The following is an 18,801-nucleotide window of genomic DNA, read 5'->3' as shown; positions in this document are numbered from 1 at the left end:
AATAAAAATATGAAATCATTTTTAAAAAATAGGGCATTCATAACTGTATCAGTAGGCTGATGGCCGAGTCAATGCCCCCTCTCGGTGGCAGTCAGCATGAGTCAGCGTGCCATTCACTCGGGTGAAAATTTAATTCATTATTAAAAATGGCGCGCATGACGAAACATGGGTTTCGCGCTATCATGTACGCAAATTTTTTTAAAAAACTCAATGCAACCGAATGCCATTCGGAAATGCAATTACTGTTTGGAAGTCAGTGTCCTTCATTGCGCACAGTGGAGCGATGGTTCTGGCGGTTCCGTGCGGACAAATTTGATCTCGACGATGATCGGCGATCGGGAAGACCAGTTTCAGCGAGGACTCCGGAAAAGATTGCCACCGTTAAGCGCCTGGTTGAGAAGGATCCCCATATATCTATTAGAGAGATAGTGGACGAAACCGGGATTAACGAGGCAAGTGTGGACTGCATTTTGCGTGTTGATCTGAATTTGCGCAAAGTAGTGTCGCGTTGGGTACCTCATTTGCTGACTTCTGCCCAGAAGCGTTCGCGTGTGAATTTGGCCAAGTTAATGCTAGAAGATTTATCATCCAAGCGTCAGTATGAAATCTACACTGAAGATGAAAGTTGGTTTGCATACTACGAACCAAAACGGAAGCAGCAAAATAAAACTTGGATCACCAAAGGAAGCGGAAGACCGACAATTGTCAAGCGATCCCGAAGTACCCGGAAAGTTATGTACGCCTTTGTATCGGGCAGGAACGGAATCATTCACAAACGAGCTCTACCTCCTAAAACTACAGTGAATTCTGCGTGGTACTGTGAAAATGTACTTGAACCTTTCTTTGCGAAAATGCGAGAAAACGACCCCAAAGTGGAACGACCCATGTGATTTGGCATCACGATAACGCCCGTCCACACACCTCAAAATACACAAAAAATTATTTAGCTGCGTCTGGTATGAAAATTCTCCCGCATCCTGCCTACAGCCCTGATTTGGCCCCCCACGATTTCAAAATATTCCCCACTTTGAAAGATAAACTTCGCGGAAAAAAGTTTGGAAGTGATGAAGAACTCGAAGGAAATCTTGATAGTGCCATCTCTTCTCTGGGTCGCCGTTTTTTTGTTTCGATGTTCGATGAGTGGAGGGATAGATGTAGAAAATGTATGAAGGCCAAGGGAGAGTATTTCGAGAAAATAAAGTGAATTGTGCGAACCAGTAAATAAATAAAAAATATACGACATGACTTGATTAGGTACCCTCGTACCATTCCCTCTCATTCGCCTTTAGAAAGTGTACGAAAATCCCAGAGTGAGATGTCGCTGGTATGCGACTTGTTTTTGTGCTCGCTTGTTATGGCACTAGATTGTTCTTTTTTGTTAATTACTTAGGCTGTGCCGGTTCCAGTTCTTCCAGCATGTTCCCACACTTACATACTGGTCCGGCAAATCGCGCCTTGTACGTTCGAGGGCACGACGACAGATGCATTTGTCAGCATATTCCATGATGCGATGAATCCAGACAATGCAATGCAGCATCCTGCCCTGACGTACTCCAGTCAATTTCGGTTTAATGATACCGATGCAAAGTTCGTTACTTATCGATGATATTATTATATGATAGTGATTCAAAGGTAAGGGAAGTGGCTCGGTACATGGTACCAAAATCGTGTACATGCACGAAATATTTCACTTTCGCGCAATCCCAAACCCTCTTTTCTTTCGTTTTATGACATTTTGTAGCCAGATGATTTGTATATACAGGCGTGAGGCGAGAAAACCACACAACTTTACGTTACACAATGTATGTTCAGAACAAGCGTGCTCGATTACTGTAACATGGTGAACAGCAAACATGGACAGCATACAGTATCAGTTCGTACAGTTTCCCTGAAATCTTGTTTTTATTTTCTCAACTGTCGTTAAATCGCATCGTGTTGCTGCGTGCTAACGTACTGCTGCACATTCATTCCAACGCGGCATTAAGTACTTGTCTACATTTAAAAAAGACGTCTTACTGTATTGTATCCGTACATCCGAAAAATGGAAAACCGTAAAGTGTAAACTGAAGATAAAAAAAGGTAAACCTAACCGAAGGAACATCTTCTGGCACCAACTGCAATAATACGCCGGAGAATCAGACGCAGAGCCGGACAGGCTCCACTTACGAAGAGAGCAACCAGATAAGCAACAATAATCGCTTCACGTTTCATTTATCCTTGTGATGAACACCAATGTGCCACATCAACATGCTTTCTCGCCCATAACACTGGCAGCACCCCTAAAAGAAAACGTAGATACGGCTCAGAAAACGAAACATTTCGCATAACGGTTGATAGTAACCTATATCGAAATATTCCCACCTCTACAGGGCAGTACCATTCGTAGAAACACCCGGGATCAACTCCATTCCCAACTTCTTGTTGCCGAACAATAGTGAAGTTTCTTCCTGAACATTCCATCCCGGATCTGGCCTGCTCTTCAAACTGCTTCCATTTCTACCACAAAAAAATAATTACATAATCCACTTGGCGCTCAAGCTTACACGAAAAACGTGCACGCATCAGCTCAACGCGAAATTTTTACCTGCAACGCTTTTTCCGCAAACTCCGCGGGCAGACCTAGCATCGTCGGGTGCGCGAACTGGATGTGCTCTTCCAGCATAGCACCTGGTCCATTCTGCTTCACAGTGCAGCCCTATAAAGAATCAGATCTGCTTAAACTGTCACGGCGAACAGACGTGAAAACTAAAGAATGTGGCGCGGTACATGGTGCCAAATTCTGTACTTTCACCGTCGAAAACTTTCACTGTCGCGCACTCCGAAACACTTCTTTGCTTGTTTTATGACATTCTGTAGCCAGATGATTTGCACAGGTAGGCGTGAAAACTTTTGTGCGCGCAACATCCGGTTCGGAAGTTACGGCTGTTAGAAAATTCCAAAAAGTTTAAGTTCATCGAGGTGTATTAAACGTCTGCGCATCAACCGATCTTCTTCAAAGTTTGCGCATAAATGCACATAAGTATGAAAATCCTTTTTACACTGAACCAGAGTTGCACAATTTTTTTCAAATTTTAAGATAAATTTCAAAATGACTGAAATTAATCTTAAAATTAAAAAACCGTGGTTTGGGGTAAAAACAAATCATTCATATGTGAATTCCCATGCAAAATTTAAAGGTCGGTTGATAACGAAACTTTTGGTACTCTTGAATGCCTTTAACCTTTTTGAAATTTTCTAACAGCCAGAACTTCCGAACCGGATGTTGCGCGCACAAAACGCTTTAAAACAAGCAAAGTTTTCGGAGTGCGCGACAGTGAAAGTTTTCGAGGATGTACACGAATTTCGCACCATGTACCGGAACAAATCCCCTAAATAAAGCAACTGCCATACCTGACTGGCAGCAGGGCATACTTCGTATACAGTCGTTTGTAAAGGATGAATACGATGTTCAGCCTGGAAATGGTCGAATATGGCTGAACGGTTTGGAAACCGCTCCTCCTGACACGGTGACCGATTGCAAACAAACCCCAGCTTGTCCTTATCCTAACATAAACAAGCCTGTTAAACACACTGATTAGGCACAAATGATTATTTACGTAGCATCTACGTCAAACAACCCAATCACCTACCACAATAACAATCGGCATGTCAAGAGATTCCGGAATGCGCAAACTGGGAAACTTCACCTCCTTCTCCGCACTGTAGATCCAATCCGGCAGAACTTCTCTGTGGCATGTTTTCAAGTAATCGAAGTCTGCTCCCTAATGCAAAAAAAACAACTAACGCAAGTAACAGTTACCTACTAACTCTAACCTGACAATTACAGTACATCGACTGAACGTTTACTTAAAAGACTATTTCTATCTATCAAGGTTGTCTTACTTACTAGGACACGTTCCATGGCAATAAAAGAATGGAAATCTTATTTTTTGCAGAAATGTAGAATAAACTGTAAGTCTTCAAATATTCGATATTATTTTGCTTGGTCGAAAACGAAGATGTGGATCTAATCGCTGAATCGCATACGAATGTGCTTGCACACTTGCAGTGGCAGAATATGTTCCGCACGCGAGCATCACTTCCGTACGTCGGTGCAAGACAAATGCGAAAATTCTCGGCTAGTTTAGTGCCCGAAAATCCAAAACACTTATGAAAAAAAGCCTGTATCAGAGCTTGCTGCCTTTTGATCCTATGTATACCATCACGCATTTTGCTTTTGTTTGGCACCTGAAACTACTTTTTTAAATAAACACAGGGTGATTTTGCAATGCTTCCAATTTCTTCATGAATTTATTACAATCATCCCCGTGCATGCTTACTCCTAAAGCCGTTATGTTTGAATGCCCTTTCTTACAGCAATCATCACAACTTAATTTTAAGAAGTAGAAAACAATTTAGAATACGGTGGATTTTGTAAACCGACAAGACTCTGAGCGCAGCACCACAAATCGCAAAACGTTGTCCGATGCTTTCTAATAAAAATTTAAATTTGCTGAAAAATCGAATCCGTAATCTATGGGTGCCAGGTTTAGTAAACTTAAACATCATATTATGACCTTCCGAAAACATCTGGTTTCCAGAGATTCGAGGCACTGGTACATTTTGTAAGACTCGTGAAATGGAAGAGAGTTAACTTTGGCTACTCCCCCTGCGTTCCTCTCCCGGTTACAAATCCAGATTGTCCTTCCGGGGAAGTTACTTTAACGACCTTTTAGTATAGACATCTACGGTGTTTTTAACACTGGGATGGACCAAAATCACCAAATGCACTGCATTATTATCCCAATAAATAATTCCGGAAAACAAACATAATTTGTTTTGCTTTTTAACTAATTTTGATTTTTTGTTTTTACGATACTTAAAAGTGGCAGCACGGTATTTCGTCTCTCCCGTCCGAATTAAAAAGCGACATCTGCGCCTCACCGATTGTGACGATCAACGTCAAATTTCTGATATTAATGAGTATTAAGGCTAATTAGTACTACGGTACGAGTACTATGGCTAAAAAGGCGCGGCCAAACCAAAATTCAACGAGTATCTGTACTTTATGTACCTTACAAGTTACAACTTACGTGAAATATCTATATTTGAAAAACGACAGTATACAGATAAACTAAAATAAGTAGCAGTTACCGATCCTTTCTACAGAAAACGTACAGTACAATACAGTACACGTACTTCAAGTATGTGTAAAACTAACGGTAAACTCCACCATTTCTAGAGCCAGTGAGCATTAATTTTATTAGAGACAGTGAACACCGATTACCACAGCACAGCAGCACAATAACATTTTTGAACGAGCACTTGCACTTAAATTTAAACTGACTTCGTACAGATTGTTCAGTAACGTATTAATAACTAATAACGATTACGGAATTCGGACAGAAAATACGACAGGAAACCGGCGAAAAACGAGCCACGAAATACAGTATCTTCGCCAGCGGATCAGTATCGAAATCCAACGAGGAAATGCGGCATCGATTTTGGGGACAGCGCCGATGGGAGCGACTTTAGATCAAATTTTCTCTGTGATTAGGCCGCCTCTGTCGATTGATGCTTAATGAGTGATTGATTATTGTGAAAATGTGTAGCGTTTCCCATACGAACTAATAAAAAAACTGAACGTACTGTAAGAGTACATATGTTAACGGTGCAATGTCCATAGGCTACAGCATAGAATTTACTTTTAAATTTTGTTTTGGCCACACCCATTAGCCATAGCAGATAAAAATATTTTTTTTCGTTTATTCCGAAGTCCTTGTCTTTCTGCGGAAGATCAAATTATTTTTCTGAATTGATAGCCGGTGACGGGCCCTGGTGAGATTACGATAAAATAATGTAAGTTAGCAAGTACAGCCTGTCTCAACACAGAGAGTACAATGTACAGTGTACATATCAGTGCTATCTACATATTAATATAGACTCTATATTACTGTACCAAAATGGGAAACTTACCAGTAATTCACGCCTTTGGTCTTCCTCCGCATTCCGATATGCCAGAGCGGTCATCATTTTATCCCGAAAGACCGGATGCTGCTTACTAACATGTCCTCCCAACATACAACTAGACCCCTGCGGATCATACACAATGGCGCGGCACTCAACGCCGCCATCTTTTTCCCGTAGATAGGGACACAACAAATTAATCCGCACATTCTGTAGTCGGTGTACTGATTGGAAATGATACTTCAGATAGTCGGGCTGCGAGCGAAGAAAGGGAGCGGCGCACTCGAGTTCGGGATCGTATGTATAAGGACATTTCATTGGATCCAGGACCTGCAGCCAACCAATATTTTGTACAAGTAAAACAAAACTGAAAATTCTGACAGCATGCGAAACAGATTTATTAAACGGCGACAAACCGCGCCTGCATGGTTGATGGTTATTAGACTGAAACCGAAAACGCTATTTCAATTTTCAGCCGAATATTGCTGCTCTTATAAACGCTGCTTATTACACAATTCCAAGTTTCCAACTACATCAAAACCCTGAATTTTGGTGACGCGCTGTTATACAGTAAGCGTACGCGTACTCTCACCGAGACACTGCCCACGAGTACCACGTGGGCACCATCCTCTTCTCGTCGAATGATCATCCGCTTCGCAATCTGGGCTTCGGTCCCCGTAGAAATCCTCGGTAGCCCATTATTCTCCAACTCCTCACTCTGTAAAACAAAGGAAACCTGAACCGCGGTTTCGTTGGAAGACCAGGAAAACATTTATGAAATATTAACGCATAAAAGCAGTGTTTACTGATAAATAAGTTCACGTGCTGTGACATGCGCGTTCGCATTATCGGTCTTTATGCTCAGTTTTTTACCATTTTAATTTTTACTGCTTAGTGCTTACATCTATATCTCTCGCACTATTGACCTCGCCTTTTATGGGACTGGAACCAGTACTGGAAATTCTGCCAGAGTCCTCGCTGGATGTGCTCGTATCGGCTACTGATGGAGTGAGCTTCTCGTCGGTTGAGCGGTCGCCTGCTGATATATCGCTGACAGGGCTTTTCACATCGCGCTCCACAACGATCGTCGACAGGTTACGGCCGTTACGCTCCTCTTCGGCAGAAATCACGACATCCATTCGAAGGGGTTTGTTGTTTGCACCAGAAGACAAAAACTTCAAAAATCTAGAAGTTCACACTTCAGCCAGCCTCGTTCGATGTTACCGTAAGCTGTGTTCAAGACCCATAAATTATGTACGCTTACGACAATGAGAAGCGCCTTGATTGCGGAGTCTGCAGTCCAAACAAGCGTCGATTCGCAGATGTTTTCGAGTTTAAGTTAAACTGTTTAACGGCTGAAAACGAAGTGGCTAGCACACACACAATAGCACTGTCAGCCTTCTGAAAACTAAACAAAACGCAAAGTTGCAAACCGCTGAGAATTTGTAAAGAATTTAATCATGGTCTGTATATAACGTGCCAGTGCCAGAGCAGTCCTGAGTTTTCGCGCGCAGCTCTTTTACTGAAGCAGGAACTGCCGGGAAGTGTTCAAGAGCCGATGCAACTTATGCAAGAGAACTGAAGAAGTGCTGTCTTCACTCATCAGCCCCCTACGGGCTGCTGCTACTCCAGCACTTTAGCAGTTTAGCTATAATATTATTAATAATTATACTACTTGTTGCACGGATGTTGTACTCGTACAAGTACGTATGAGCCACTTGTCAGTTGCATCAGCGATTCAGCATTAAATTTTTGGAAAAGCTAATCGTGGTTTGGGGAGTAAATCCCCGACAAGCCGAAACGTGATTCTTGTTTTGGAGAGAGTCGAATCGGTATGCTCGGCGATGATGCAACACTCTAATGGGAGCGCTAAACGGTTCTATCACACCTTTTTTGTCAAAGATTTTTTCGATAAGAGACAGAGTAGAAATGATTAACAAAATTATACTGTATCGCTTGCACCGGTACTTGCAATGGTTAATGTCATCCCTGCTTTACTGACTTCACTGCCAAGAGAAAAACGGTGATGATCGTCTTTAATACCAACCATATTTATCTTTTCAAAAATACCCAATAAACGGTAGGGAACACGCTTCCCTGTAATATTACGTTCACCTAAACAGAACAGACTCCGATAATATTGAGAGACGCCGGTACCACTATACCAGTAACAATGTTTTATGTGCTAGACTTGCTTGCATACAACAAAATCGATGAACTTCTATGAAGCCGTAGACATCTCCTCAGAATCAGTATTTAATACGAGCAAGGTAACCATTGAAGCAGAAGTCATTTCAAGTTATCACATACTGTTCACCGAAAATAACATTATTAATAAATTAAGTAACAAACAAACTCAAGAAACTGCTCCAAAATAAACGACAGCATCGAGCTTACTATAACTTAGAAGTGTCCCGACCAAAAACTAACGTCTTAAACCAGTCAAACGGCACTTGCAAACGCAGTCGCAACGATCCCAATCGAGTCAGATATGCGGAGCGCCACAATAACCACGAAGTAATTCCTTGAATCTTGAACTTCTGCAAATCGCTGACACCGGTGTAATCACCCAAATAAGCCAGCATACCTAAAAAACATAACCCAAGGCACTACGGTAAGTACCGTACTGTACTGTACGGTATAGGCGCACAAACATCACATCCTTACCCATGTTGTGGAATGTAAAAGGCGCCTCACTGCGGATATCATCCGCGGCCATTAACTTTCCCAAATACCGGCCTTCGCGTTCGGCAACCTGCGCTGTGCATGGGAGCGGTGAATCTTTGAGATACGAACAGTCACCGATGCTAAATGCACTCCCTTCCGGATAGGGATCGGCCAGTAACTGCAAATGCTGGTTGACCAACAGCTGTCCTGCAATTATTAATACACAGTGTCAGTGTTCTCCATCGCCCACACAAGATATCACAAATCAGCTTATTCAAACACCACAAATCGATGCCAGAATCGGCGTATAAAAAGTTATAGTGAATTTTTCAATCATAGCAATGCAATTCAATTTTCAAGTAAGAACTTCTAGAGGTGCTCACGTATTACGCACAATGAAGCTGCAAACTATAAACTACTGCATGCTACAAATTCACGCACTGAAGAAGGAACGCTATTGTTTGCAGAATTTGATTTACTTCTCACCGTACTAATAAGTGTAGGATACGAAATTACCAAATAACCAATAGTTCAACACAACTTCCTCTACAAACTTTCAAAACAAATACAACCACACTAGATAATACGTACATATAACAGAAAAACTTCTACCAGAGTACATACATAGTTTTAAGAAGGAATCTTAAACTTTATTACTTCTACCTTGTTTATTCTTCGGTACATCCATCGCGCGAATCATATCCTCGGCGCCAGCCCTGTGCTCCAAACTGTCAAGCCCGACGGTATTATCGTACCGCTTTCAATCTCACAAATGTTTCCCCAACTTCGACCACCACGTCTTGCAACAAGTGGAAGTTGGTGCGTTCTTTAATCTTCTTCTCGGCGTAGTTCTGCAAGCGCTGATCAAACGACTGGAGAATATGCTGCGCTTCCACCAGGGTCACTTGCACAAGATCGGCGTCTTTTCGATATAGTCGCGCCACATCCGTGCGCACAAAATCGTGCACTTCCGCACCGAATTCCACACCCGTCGGACCGCCACCCACGATAACAATGTGCAGGAGGCGAGACCGTTCCGCGTCTGTTAAGCCAACGGTAGGGAACACGCTTCCCTGTAATATTACGTTCACCTAAACAGAACAGACTCCGATAATATTGAGAGACGCCGGTACCACTATACCAGTAACAATGTTTTATGTGCTAGACTTGCTTGCATACAACAAAATCGATGAACTTCTATGAAGCCGTAGACATCTCCTCAGAATCAGTATTTAATACGAGCAAGGTAACCATTGAAGCAGAAGTCATTTCAAGTTATCACATACTGTTCACCGAAAATAACATTATTAATAAATTAAGTAACAAACAAACTCAAGAAACTGCTCCAAAATAAACGACAGCATCGAGCTTACTATAACTTAGAAGTGTCCCGACCAAAAACTAACGTCTTAAACCAGTCAAACGGCACTTGCAAACGCAGTCGCAACGATCCCAATCGAGTCAGATATGCGGAGCGCCACAATAACCACGAAGTAATTCCTTGAATCTTGAACTTCTGCAAATCGCTGACACCGGTGTAATCACCCAAATAAGCCAGCATACCTAAAAAACATAACCCAAGGCACTACGGTAAGTACCGTACTGTACTGTACGGTATAGGCGCACAAACATCACATCCTTACCCATGTTGTGGAATGTAAAAGGCGCCTCACTGCGGATATCATCCGCGGCCATTAACTTTCCCAAATACCGGCCTTCGCGTTCGGCAACCTGCGCTGTGCATGGGAGCGGTGAATCTTTGAGATACGAACAGTCACCGATGCTAAATGCACTCCCTTCCGGATAGGGATCGGCCAGTAACTGCAAATGCTGGTTGACCAACAGCTGTCCTGCAATTATTAATACACAGTGTCAGTGTTCTCCATCGCCCACACAAGATATCACAAATCAGCTTATTCAAACACCACAAATCGATGCCAGAATCGGCGTATAAAAAGTTATAGTGAATTTTTCAATCATAGCAATGCAATTCAATTTTCAAGTAAGAACTTCTAGAGGTGCTCACGTATTACGCACAATGAAGCTGCAAACTATAAACTACTGCATGCTACAAATTCACGCACTGAAGAAGGAACGCTATTGTTTGCAGAATTTGATTTACTTCTCACCGTACTAATAAGTGTAGGATACGAAATTACCAAATAACCAATAGTTCAACACAACTTCCTCTACAAACTTTCAAAAACAAATACAACCACACTAGATAATACGTACATATAACAGAAAAACTTCTACCAGAGTACATACATAGTTTTAAGAAGGAATCTTAAACTTTTATTACTTCTACCTTGTTTATTCTTCGGTACATCCATCGCGCGAATCATATCCCTCGGCGCCAGCCCTGTGCTCCAAACTGTCAAGCCCGACGGTATTATCGTACCGCTTTTCAATCTCACAAATGTTTCCCCAACTTCGACCACCACGTCTTGCAACAAGTGGAAGTTGGTGCGTTCTTTAATCTTCTTCTCGGCGTAGTTCTGCAAGCGCTGATCAAACGACTGGAGAATATGCTGCGCTTCCACCAGGGTCACTTGCACAAGATCGGCGTCTTTTCGATATAGTCGCGCCACATCCGTGCGCACAAAATCGTGCACTTCCGCACCGAATTCCACACCCGTCGGACCGCCACCCACGATAACAATGTGCAGGAGGCGAGACCGTTCCGCGTCTGTTAAGCCAGGTTGTAGAGCCGATTCGAAATTGCTCAGGATTTTATTGCGAATTGCTCTGGCATCTTGTATTTCCTACAGCAGAAAAATGGCACGTGCAAATTGGAGCAATCAATCAAAATTATGACAGTTCATTTTTGCGAAATTATATGATTTGGATTTTAGACGAACGTCCACGAAATTCGAAACTTTCAAGTTGCAAAATATGCAGAAAAAACGAAAAAACGTTCCACAAAAGTCGAATTGAACCAGCAAGTGAAAGAGTTTAATAATTTATCACATAAAAATGCCTAAACAATTTCTAATTGGAACGTTCTACTAAAATAACCTTTTACTTTCTAACCAAACGGTTTGTACACATTTTTTTCTGAAGATTGTAAGTACCTTTAGGAAATATGCATGCTTGTCCGCACCGGGCACATTGAAAGTGTTGGTCAGCGCACCAACAGCAATGACTAGACGATCATAATTGATAGTCGAGACCATTTTGGCTTCATCGTTACTGCGCATCACTACCGTGCGGTTCTGCAGATCAACTTCCGTGGCATACGAAAGGAAGAAATCATCACGCGGCCCGAATCCTGATCGCCAGAAAATTAAGTATGAAAAATCAGCAGGGACAACATCCCGAAACCATGCCACAGAACAACCAGATATCAAACACAATACGCGTCACTTACTGTTGCATGTTATCACTCACCAGCGTTTCGTACTGGATCGATGATGGAGCGAAATTCTACAAAAAAACATTTTCGTAGTCAAAACTTAACGGTTGAACAATCAGCACACTGTAAACGCTGGCAAGGCGAGCTATTTTCTGGCACGCAAAATCAACGAAAGAGCTGAATTGTCAATACTCCTTTCCGAACGATGATTTAAGAAAACAATTTCTTACCCAGCGTGCCCACCGTGGTGCTGGCCAGCAGGGGAGTGAAGAGAAAGTGATTGCGCGGACTGATCACCGTCACATCGTAAAACTTTCGATTGAGGCTTTTCAGCGTACTGTACGCTCCCCATCCCGTTCCCAGGATCACTAAGCGCTTCTTCCTTTCCGGGGTGTCACTGGCTGATGAAAAATACCGATACGAAACATATTTCGGGGATGTGGTCAATGGAAGCCTGCAAACGGTAGATGTTAGTATCCAGAGTCGGGAAATCCGTAAAGATTATGATTTCCGAAATTTCATATTCATCGTTCATAGTCCATGCTATGCGGTAGACGGAGATAAAAGCGCGCACTCCTTCCATAGTTCAACAAGATTCTCCTTATCAATCTCCATAACCAACCTGGGGTGTTGCGTTTGAAAATTCCGACAGAATGTGAAAATGGATGAAGGAGTAGCCTTTTTCATCCTGACGAGCCACTAGTCAGCCAGACGACTACCTGATTGTGAGCAACTCGTTGTGAGCGTCGACGTGTGCAGTTAAACAAACAGTTTCGGCCGCTCACCGAAAGAGGAACAAATTTATACGCAAAACTAATGCAATTTGGGGAACTAACTCGGTGTCATAGTTATTTACAATAAGGCGATAACAGATTTTTGAAATATTGGAGATTCCCCGTCCAAGGCTCCAAAGTCTGATGCAATATCAGCAATAAAAATTAATTTTATGAAGTGAGCAGAATACGTACGTACAAGTGAGCCAGCCGTCAGATTCTGTGACTCTCCGCCCCCAGGCAGTTGTTACGTCAGTAGCGCGGGATTCACAATACGATTTAAGCGTAGAACGAAATCAAATCCACGCTTGAGTTCTGCACTCCACAGTCAATTTTTTCGGATTGTTTCAGTTTCGCGTGGTACTCTAGTTTTTTGACTGCATGACAGCGAGTCGTTTGCGATATATTTACATAGTACGTACATAATTCTGTAATATTCATCGGTCCATAAAATGCGATGTCGAAGCTTTCTGTGCTCAGTGCGGGATCGCATAATGAGGATGCACTTCACAAAAGTTACTTGTTGCCTTTTTTTGACCATTCGCTTAATATATATTGCCCAGTGTGCCTGTTGCTGTTAGAAAAATAAAGTCCTCAGCGATTTGTTCTCTTTTATAATATGATAATTTATACGAGTTACTTGCAAAGTACAATGTATGGACACTGCATGAAGTGAAGACTATGTATCATCAGCATCAGCATCATGCAGTAAAAGCATATCTGACCTTAGATATATATATGCAAGTGTTTAACAGTGCTTATAAGCTAACGGTAAGCATGAAGAAACGCCGGCAGTGACCCGGTACACTACGGTTTCGGAAATCAATAATCATTGCTTTGGATCGCCGAAGCGCATGTTTGATTGTAGATGCGTACAGTCTACAGACCTAAGTCGTCGTTCTCGGCTTATTGATCCGTTTACAATCCAAGTTCCCAGACTGCAAATGCTTATCGTCGCTGTCACCTTTGCGTACATCTCCCGCCAGAAGACGGATTTTTATAATCCTTGATGGAAAGGAATTTTTTCGTGCTAACACCTATTTCTGCTGTCTCTGCGGTAAGTTTAAAGCGGTAAACGTAAATATGCGAGTATGTTGTACTGGTTTACAAATAATTGACCAAGGCCTTTTTTATGAAATTTTTTGACGGAATCGCATTACAGCTGTATGTGGTAACTATCGTGCAGCACAAGCATTTCTTACGTAACGGCCGACTGTATGGAAATAAACTCGTATTATTTACTAATAATGTCCTTCAGCCATTGTCAGCTCCCTTTATAATTAAAATGCAGATGCCTCTTACGAATGTTCGCTTGGGTTATTTATGTACATGTATATGGTTTTTTTAGGATACGGAATGGCAGACATTACACAAAAGAGCTCCCGTCCTGACAGTCGTGAACTGGTGTGCTTCCTGACCGACAAAATATGGATACGCGTTAATTCTGTCACCTACCTGGTTACCATCGCGTTTATTGTAGCTTTATTTCGAGTCAGCATCTTTGGTATCGCTGCTTTGGGCTGTTCTGACGCCAACTATTATTATTTCCCTCCAAATTACACTGTACAGGTACGTCGACAGATACTGTTTTTCTTTCCACTGAATATTTGGACATTTGAAAACGTTTCCCTCTTTAATTTTTTTAGGACCGACACCTTGTCTCGAAAGACGTCACCGTAATTATTTTTCTCCTCTTCTGCCTTTTGCCCGGTGGTCTGTACTTATGCGTTATACTTCAAGCAGTTGTGAAATCGTGGCATTTGCTCCTCAGTGTGAAATCATTCCGTCAGCTTCGCCATGCGCTGGATATGCGGTCATTTACCAATTCCTCGGCATGTTGGCAAAAAATCAGCGCTGAGCTGCGCGATAGTTTGCAATCTGAGAAACTCATGAAATGTTTCTGCATTTTGGCATTAGGAATCATGATGCCGGTAGTATCCAGTTACCTGTTGGAATACTTTTGTGAGCAACCTTATCACTTTGATGCCCAACGCAGAATGCTGCTCATGTTCTGCATGATAGAAGTGCCGGCTGAATTGCTCAGACGGTTTGTGGGGCAGGAAGCGGAAGACCTGGACTACGAAATCGTCACAGCCTGGTTCCAGCAACGTGCCGACTGGCTGGTGACCAAGAGCAGTGTAACCAAATACTACGTGGAAATAATCAATGACCTGAAGGATTTTGTGAAATTCTACCAAGTTACGAGAACTCATATTATTGTGTGAAAGAACAGTCGTACAGACAATTTAATGCCAGTGAATTCGGCTGTTGTGCACTACGTATTGTGGTGTGCTGTACGAGCGATTAACGCTACGTAATTTTTCAACTGAATTTCGAAGATCTTTGGCACTGTCTGCCGAATGGATGTTAAAATAATTTTATTACTCTATGATTCTGGTCCGTTTCACCGATCTGTTATGGTATCAGCGCACTGTATAATGTGGCTGACGACAATAAAGTTTGCGCAAATAATTCTGAAAGAATTACGTTTGTGTGAAACCGGCATGTTATTAAGGCACCGTAAAGGTCAGATTTTATTAAGAACTGTTAACAGTTTCAGTTGTGAATCCATACTAGACTAGATACTCCTTATTAAAGCATTGAAAATTAACTTCAAAACCGACATCGCGCATTTCCGCCTGGGCTTTATGGTGTGTTGCGCAGAGAAGACGAAAAAGTGCTGGAGTACACGATGGCCTGTGGATAGCAAGACATATTAAGTTGTGATGCACCAGCTGCAAGCTTTTTGTGTTCGTGTTCATGATTTGTTCGATCAATGGCGAATGTCACATAACCAGAAAGACACACCAGAAGCTGCAAAAAACGTTTTTAGAACTTTATATACATCACGATGCCAAAAGGTGGACAAAACCTTTACAGTATTTTTAGTTTAACTGGCTTATTCGAATAAGTTTCTAAGTGCAGATTGTAATTACCAATAAAACAGACTTTTTGTTGACATTAATCAATCCTCCAATTGAGAATCCGCGTGGGCGATCAGACTGCACGAGTGCATGCATTGCACTGACAATGTATTCTTCCCTCAGACTTGTACCATCGTGTCTCTGAAAATAATTCCACGCAATGCTGTAAATTACAATAAACATTCGAAGTCAACACATCCAAAAAGTGTCGAATGCGTTTAGGTTACCTTCGTTGAATCTCTTGCAGGACTTCCATTAATTACTGTTCGAAGATATCCGATTTTACTAATCTTCTCCAAAATTTTATTATGCTGTAATTGTGAAGCATATTACCGAGTATTGTAAAAGAGATTTGAGCGTAATTTAACCTTACTAGAAAGTAGATTTGATTAGATGCTCCGAATATTACATTGAATTCACAAGCAGTGATCATAAGCGTCCAGGTACCCCGCACAATCCAAAAAATGTTGGCTAAGCTGATGCTGCCGGCACCATCGCTAATTTTGTCACCAAAAGTTATATGCAACTGCGATACGGTCGACATCAGTTCCATAACACTACCTATGACTTGAATAAATAGTGTTACACAAAACGCATTTCGTTCCGACACAGATCGTTAGCGAATACTGTGTACGAATGAGACAGCATTCGTAAGTGTATGATACACTGACTGTTCGTAAGGTCACCGTGACAGCATTTATGAAGTTCTTCCGTATATTTAAAAAGTCGTATTCCTTTGATCAGAGTCAAATGTGCACAAAAGGCAAACATTGAATCGATGCTGTAAATCAACATTCCGCCGACAAACCGGACAACTGCATAATATGTGCGGATAAAGGTGACATTCATGCTTAAGCTGGCGATGGTTGATTTGACAGTGGTCGACATGCGACTGTATATAATCATTTCGCAGATAAAACGACAACAGCATAATAATGCTAAAGTGAGAAACTTCCGAAAAGCGTTCGCTCTACACTGGGTAAGTACAGCAGCGCTCTCGTCTACCAAACACCCGGCACAAAATGTACAGAAGAACTTGAAATTTTTGACGATGACAATGGACATAAAAGCAACTCTGCCCAATATGCTTTGTGATTGGATGTAAGCGACAATTTGTACAAACGGACTTGCCGCCTCAATGCCGTCAAGTGCTGCGAAAGTTATAAGATCAGCCACATCAACTGCAAAAAGCGTCGTTAGTAACACACTTATTACTAAACATGCTAGCCATAACTTAAAGTAATGCATTTTACATATTTTTCACACAAGTTTGTTTTTTTGCTAAACGAATCCGATTATCCGCGCATTATGGATGGCAAAACTAGCTGCTGGATAGACCTGCTAGCTACCGGGTACCTGCTGTTTGTGTAGAAAAACATTCCTCGGTGGACATCGATACGCGTAAAAGTACGTACACGTTATATCGCACGGTATCAACGCCTGATACGAGTGTTTACAAAATAGCACAATTTTCACATTTCAGTTTAGAGGAAAACAAATAGGATCACATGAAAACTGCGTCAAATAAAAAGAATCGAATGAAGTAAGTAAACACTGTTCTTTGCGCATGCATACTTCAATACAGGCAGTTGAACAAATTCAGTTGCATTGCATTGGTAGCGTATCTCTGGTTTTCATGTACATTGTCCGTCCGATCAATGACAAAGGTCACGTAACCAGAAATGCATATCAGCAGCTGCCCAAAAAATAAGCACGGTAATGGTGTAATGTTTAGTGCTAGTATTCCATGGGTTATGTAGCTAACGCTGAATCAGTGATTGTAAGTCTATGATACTTACGGCATACACGGTAACACAGGTATAAAGAGTAAAAACAAAATTAATAAGCGAAAGTACAATATGATTCATGCGAATTAGACATTCTACTGATGCTAATTAGACGTGCTTCCAAGAATGCGATTTGTTTGCATGCAAAAATCTTATGAAATAGTATTCTCGGAAAAAATATAAACTAATTTAAAGCAACCCTCGATTTAAATACCAGAAGAACGGTTTTCTTGTTAATGTCGACCAAAGTTCCCAGAGAATATCCACGCGGGCGATCAGATTTGCTAAGTACGTGGATGACCTTCACCATGCCTTCTTCTTGGATATTTTCTTCGTTGTAGCACTTTAAATAATTTAAGCAGAAACCAGTGAATGAGGCAACATCAAAGAACACGGATTTATAATATATACAAGAATATTCGTTCTTAGCATAATATTACGCATACACAATTTTCTGGCCCTACAAATCCTTACATATTGTACAAGTACGTAAAAATACTGCACGATAAAATTTTGAGATAGAGAGATAATTTTTAACTGAATCACAGGGGCACAATTAAAATCTGATAACAAAATCCAGAGAAATGATATATTTCGAAACAGTTTGATAAGTACATTATCTACCTCGGAGGTTACTCTACTTTTTGTGATTCGAGCTGCAAATCCAATTTTATCCATTTTGCCCACAATTTCTTCGTGCTGCAAAATATATCCGATTATTGTCAATGAATCCTACTAGTGCTGCTAGTGAGTAACACCAATCGTTATAAGCGCTGCATATGCCATTGCCCAGTACGTGTATGTATGTACGTATTATAGAGATAGTATTATTTGTGTAGTGGATCTTTTCAGTCACTCCTGTTAGAAAGAAAACATGTGTAGATTTTGTTGGTTAAAAAAACGCGTCTCAAGATTGAACAATATTGCAGAAGTCGAGCTCTAAAGAACTATTTGTGTAACATGTCACAGTTGCGACTCTACTCGCATGTACGTACAATTATATAGTATAGTATAGATCTGCACCTAAAATTCCACCCATTTTCACGAAATAATTTTATGTTTACCTGACAATAAAATTTAGTAGCTACTGCAAAGATCACAGATAATTCCCAAATGATCATTACAGCAGTCCATGCGCTCCGAACAATCCAGTGGACATTCCCCATATTAAGGTCAGCATCTTCGTCGTTGGTATAACCAAAGATCGCGTACCATCGTGACACAGTCGTCATCAACTCCAAAACGCTTCCGGTAACTAGGAAAAGGAGAGCCGTGCAGAAAGCGTTTCGGTGACGGCTAAGGTCATTGGCGAATGCAAGATACGAATAGCAGAGCAACCGCAACTGCAA

At 41.5% G+C, this 18,801-nt stretch overlaps 4 protein-coding genes and 1 long non-coding RNA gene across 9 annotated transcripts; 1 reads left to right on the top strand and 4 right to left on the bottom strand.

The window, feature by feature from the left end:
- Window positions 1–1,894: 1,894 nt before the first annotated feature.
- LOC129594214 (uncharacterized) lies at window positions 1,895–7,480 on the bottom strand. Of its 2 annotated transcripts, XM_055490831.1 has the most exons (9): window positions 7,211–7,480; window positions 6,849–7,131; window positions 6,539–6,664; window positions 5,956–6,276; window positions 3,630–3,761; window positions 3,391–3,543; window positions 2,585–2,695; window positions 2,362–2,496; window positions 1,895–2,279 (listed from the first exon to the last, which is right to left on the bottom strand). In XM_055490831.1, the coding sequence occupies exons 2-9, from the start codon at window positions 7,083–7,085 to the stop codon at window positions 2,208–2,210; spliced, it is 1,287 nt and encodes a 428-aa protein (XP_055346806.1). In that variant the 5' UTR covers window positions 7,086–7,131; window positions 7,211–7,480; the 3' UTR covers window positions 1,895–2,207. The 2 variants fall into 2 exon arrangements, with proteins under 2 accessions (XP_055346806.1, XP_055346807.1); XM_055490832.1 differs by having other exon boundaries at window positions 6,849–7,480.
- Window positions 7,481–8,084: 604 nt separating this feature from the next.
- LOC129594142 (uncharacterized) lies at window positions 8,085–9,698 on the bottom strand (the record flags this gene model as incomplete). Its single annotated transcript, XM_055490727.1, is given in 5 exon segments — window positions 8,085–8,533; window positions 8,614–8,820; window positions 9,277–9,318; window positions 9,321–9,371; window positions 9,374–9,698. Coding segments are annotated over 5 exon segments (816 nt in total), but the record flags the coding sequence as incomplete, so codon positions are not given.
- LOC129594138 (probable NADH dehydrogenase) lies at window positions 9,565–12,886 on the bottom strand. 4 transcript variants are annotated; one of them, XM_055490719.1, is made up of 8 exons: window positions 12,591–12,886; window positions 12,199–12,422; window positions 12,004–12,039; window positions 11,688–11,884; window positions 10,922–11,378; window positions 10,257–10,463; window positions 9,987–10,176; window positions 9,565–9,704 (listed from the first exon to the last, which is right to left on the bottom strand). In XM_055490719.1, coding segments are annotated over exons 1-8 (1,377 nt in total). In that variant the 5' UTR covers window positions 12,656–12,886; the 3' UTR covers window positions 9,565–9,703. The 4 variants fall into 4 exon arrangements, with proteins under 4 accessions (XP_055346694.1, XP_055346697.1, XP_055346695.1 ...); XM_055490722.1 differs by having other exon boundaries at window positions 9,987–10,129; XM_055490720.1 differs by lacking the exon at window positions 9,565–9,704 and having other exon boundaries at window positions 9,716–10,129.
- Window positions 12,887–13,672: 786 nt separating this feature from the next.
- Window positions 13,673–15,184, top strand: LOC129594224 (uncharacterized). Its single transcript, XM_055490843.1, has 3 exons — window positions 13,673–13,798; window positions 14,090–14,310; window positions 14,388–15,184. The coding sequence occupies exons 2-3, from the start codon at window positions 14,098–14,100 to the stop codon at window positions 14,964–14,966; spliced, it is 792 nt and encodes a 263-aa protein (XP_055346818.1). The 5' UTR covers window positions 13,673–13,798; window positions 14,090–14,097; the 3' UTR covers window positions 14,967–15,184.
- A 2,483-nt stretch (window positions 15,185–17,667) lies between these two features.
- LOC129594238 (uncharacterized) lies at window positions 17,668–18,801 on the bottom strand. The gene is made up of 3 exons (XR_008691177.1): window positions 18,517–18,801; window positions 18,077–18,151; window positions 17,668–17,795 (listed from the first exon to the last, which is right to left on the bottom strand). It is a non-coding gene; the product is annotated as an uncharacterized LOC129594238 (long non-coding RNA).

Source organism: Paramacrobiotus metropolitanus, unplaced genomic scaffold, assembly GCF_019649055.1.
Source record: "Paramacrobiotus metropolitanus isolate TYO unplaced genomic scaffold, Prichtersi_v1.0 Parri_scaffold0000066, whole genome shotgun sequence".
NCBI lineage: Eukaryota > Metazoa > Tardigrada > Eutardigrada > Parachela > Macrobiotidae > Paramacrobiotus > Paramacrobiotus metropolitanus.
This window is presented reverse-complemented; position numbering and strand designations above follow the sequence as displayed.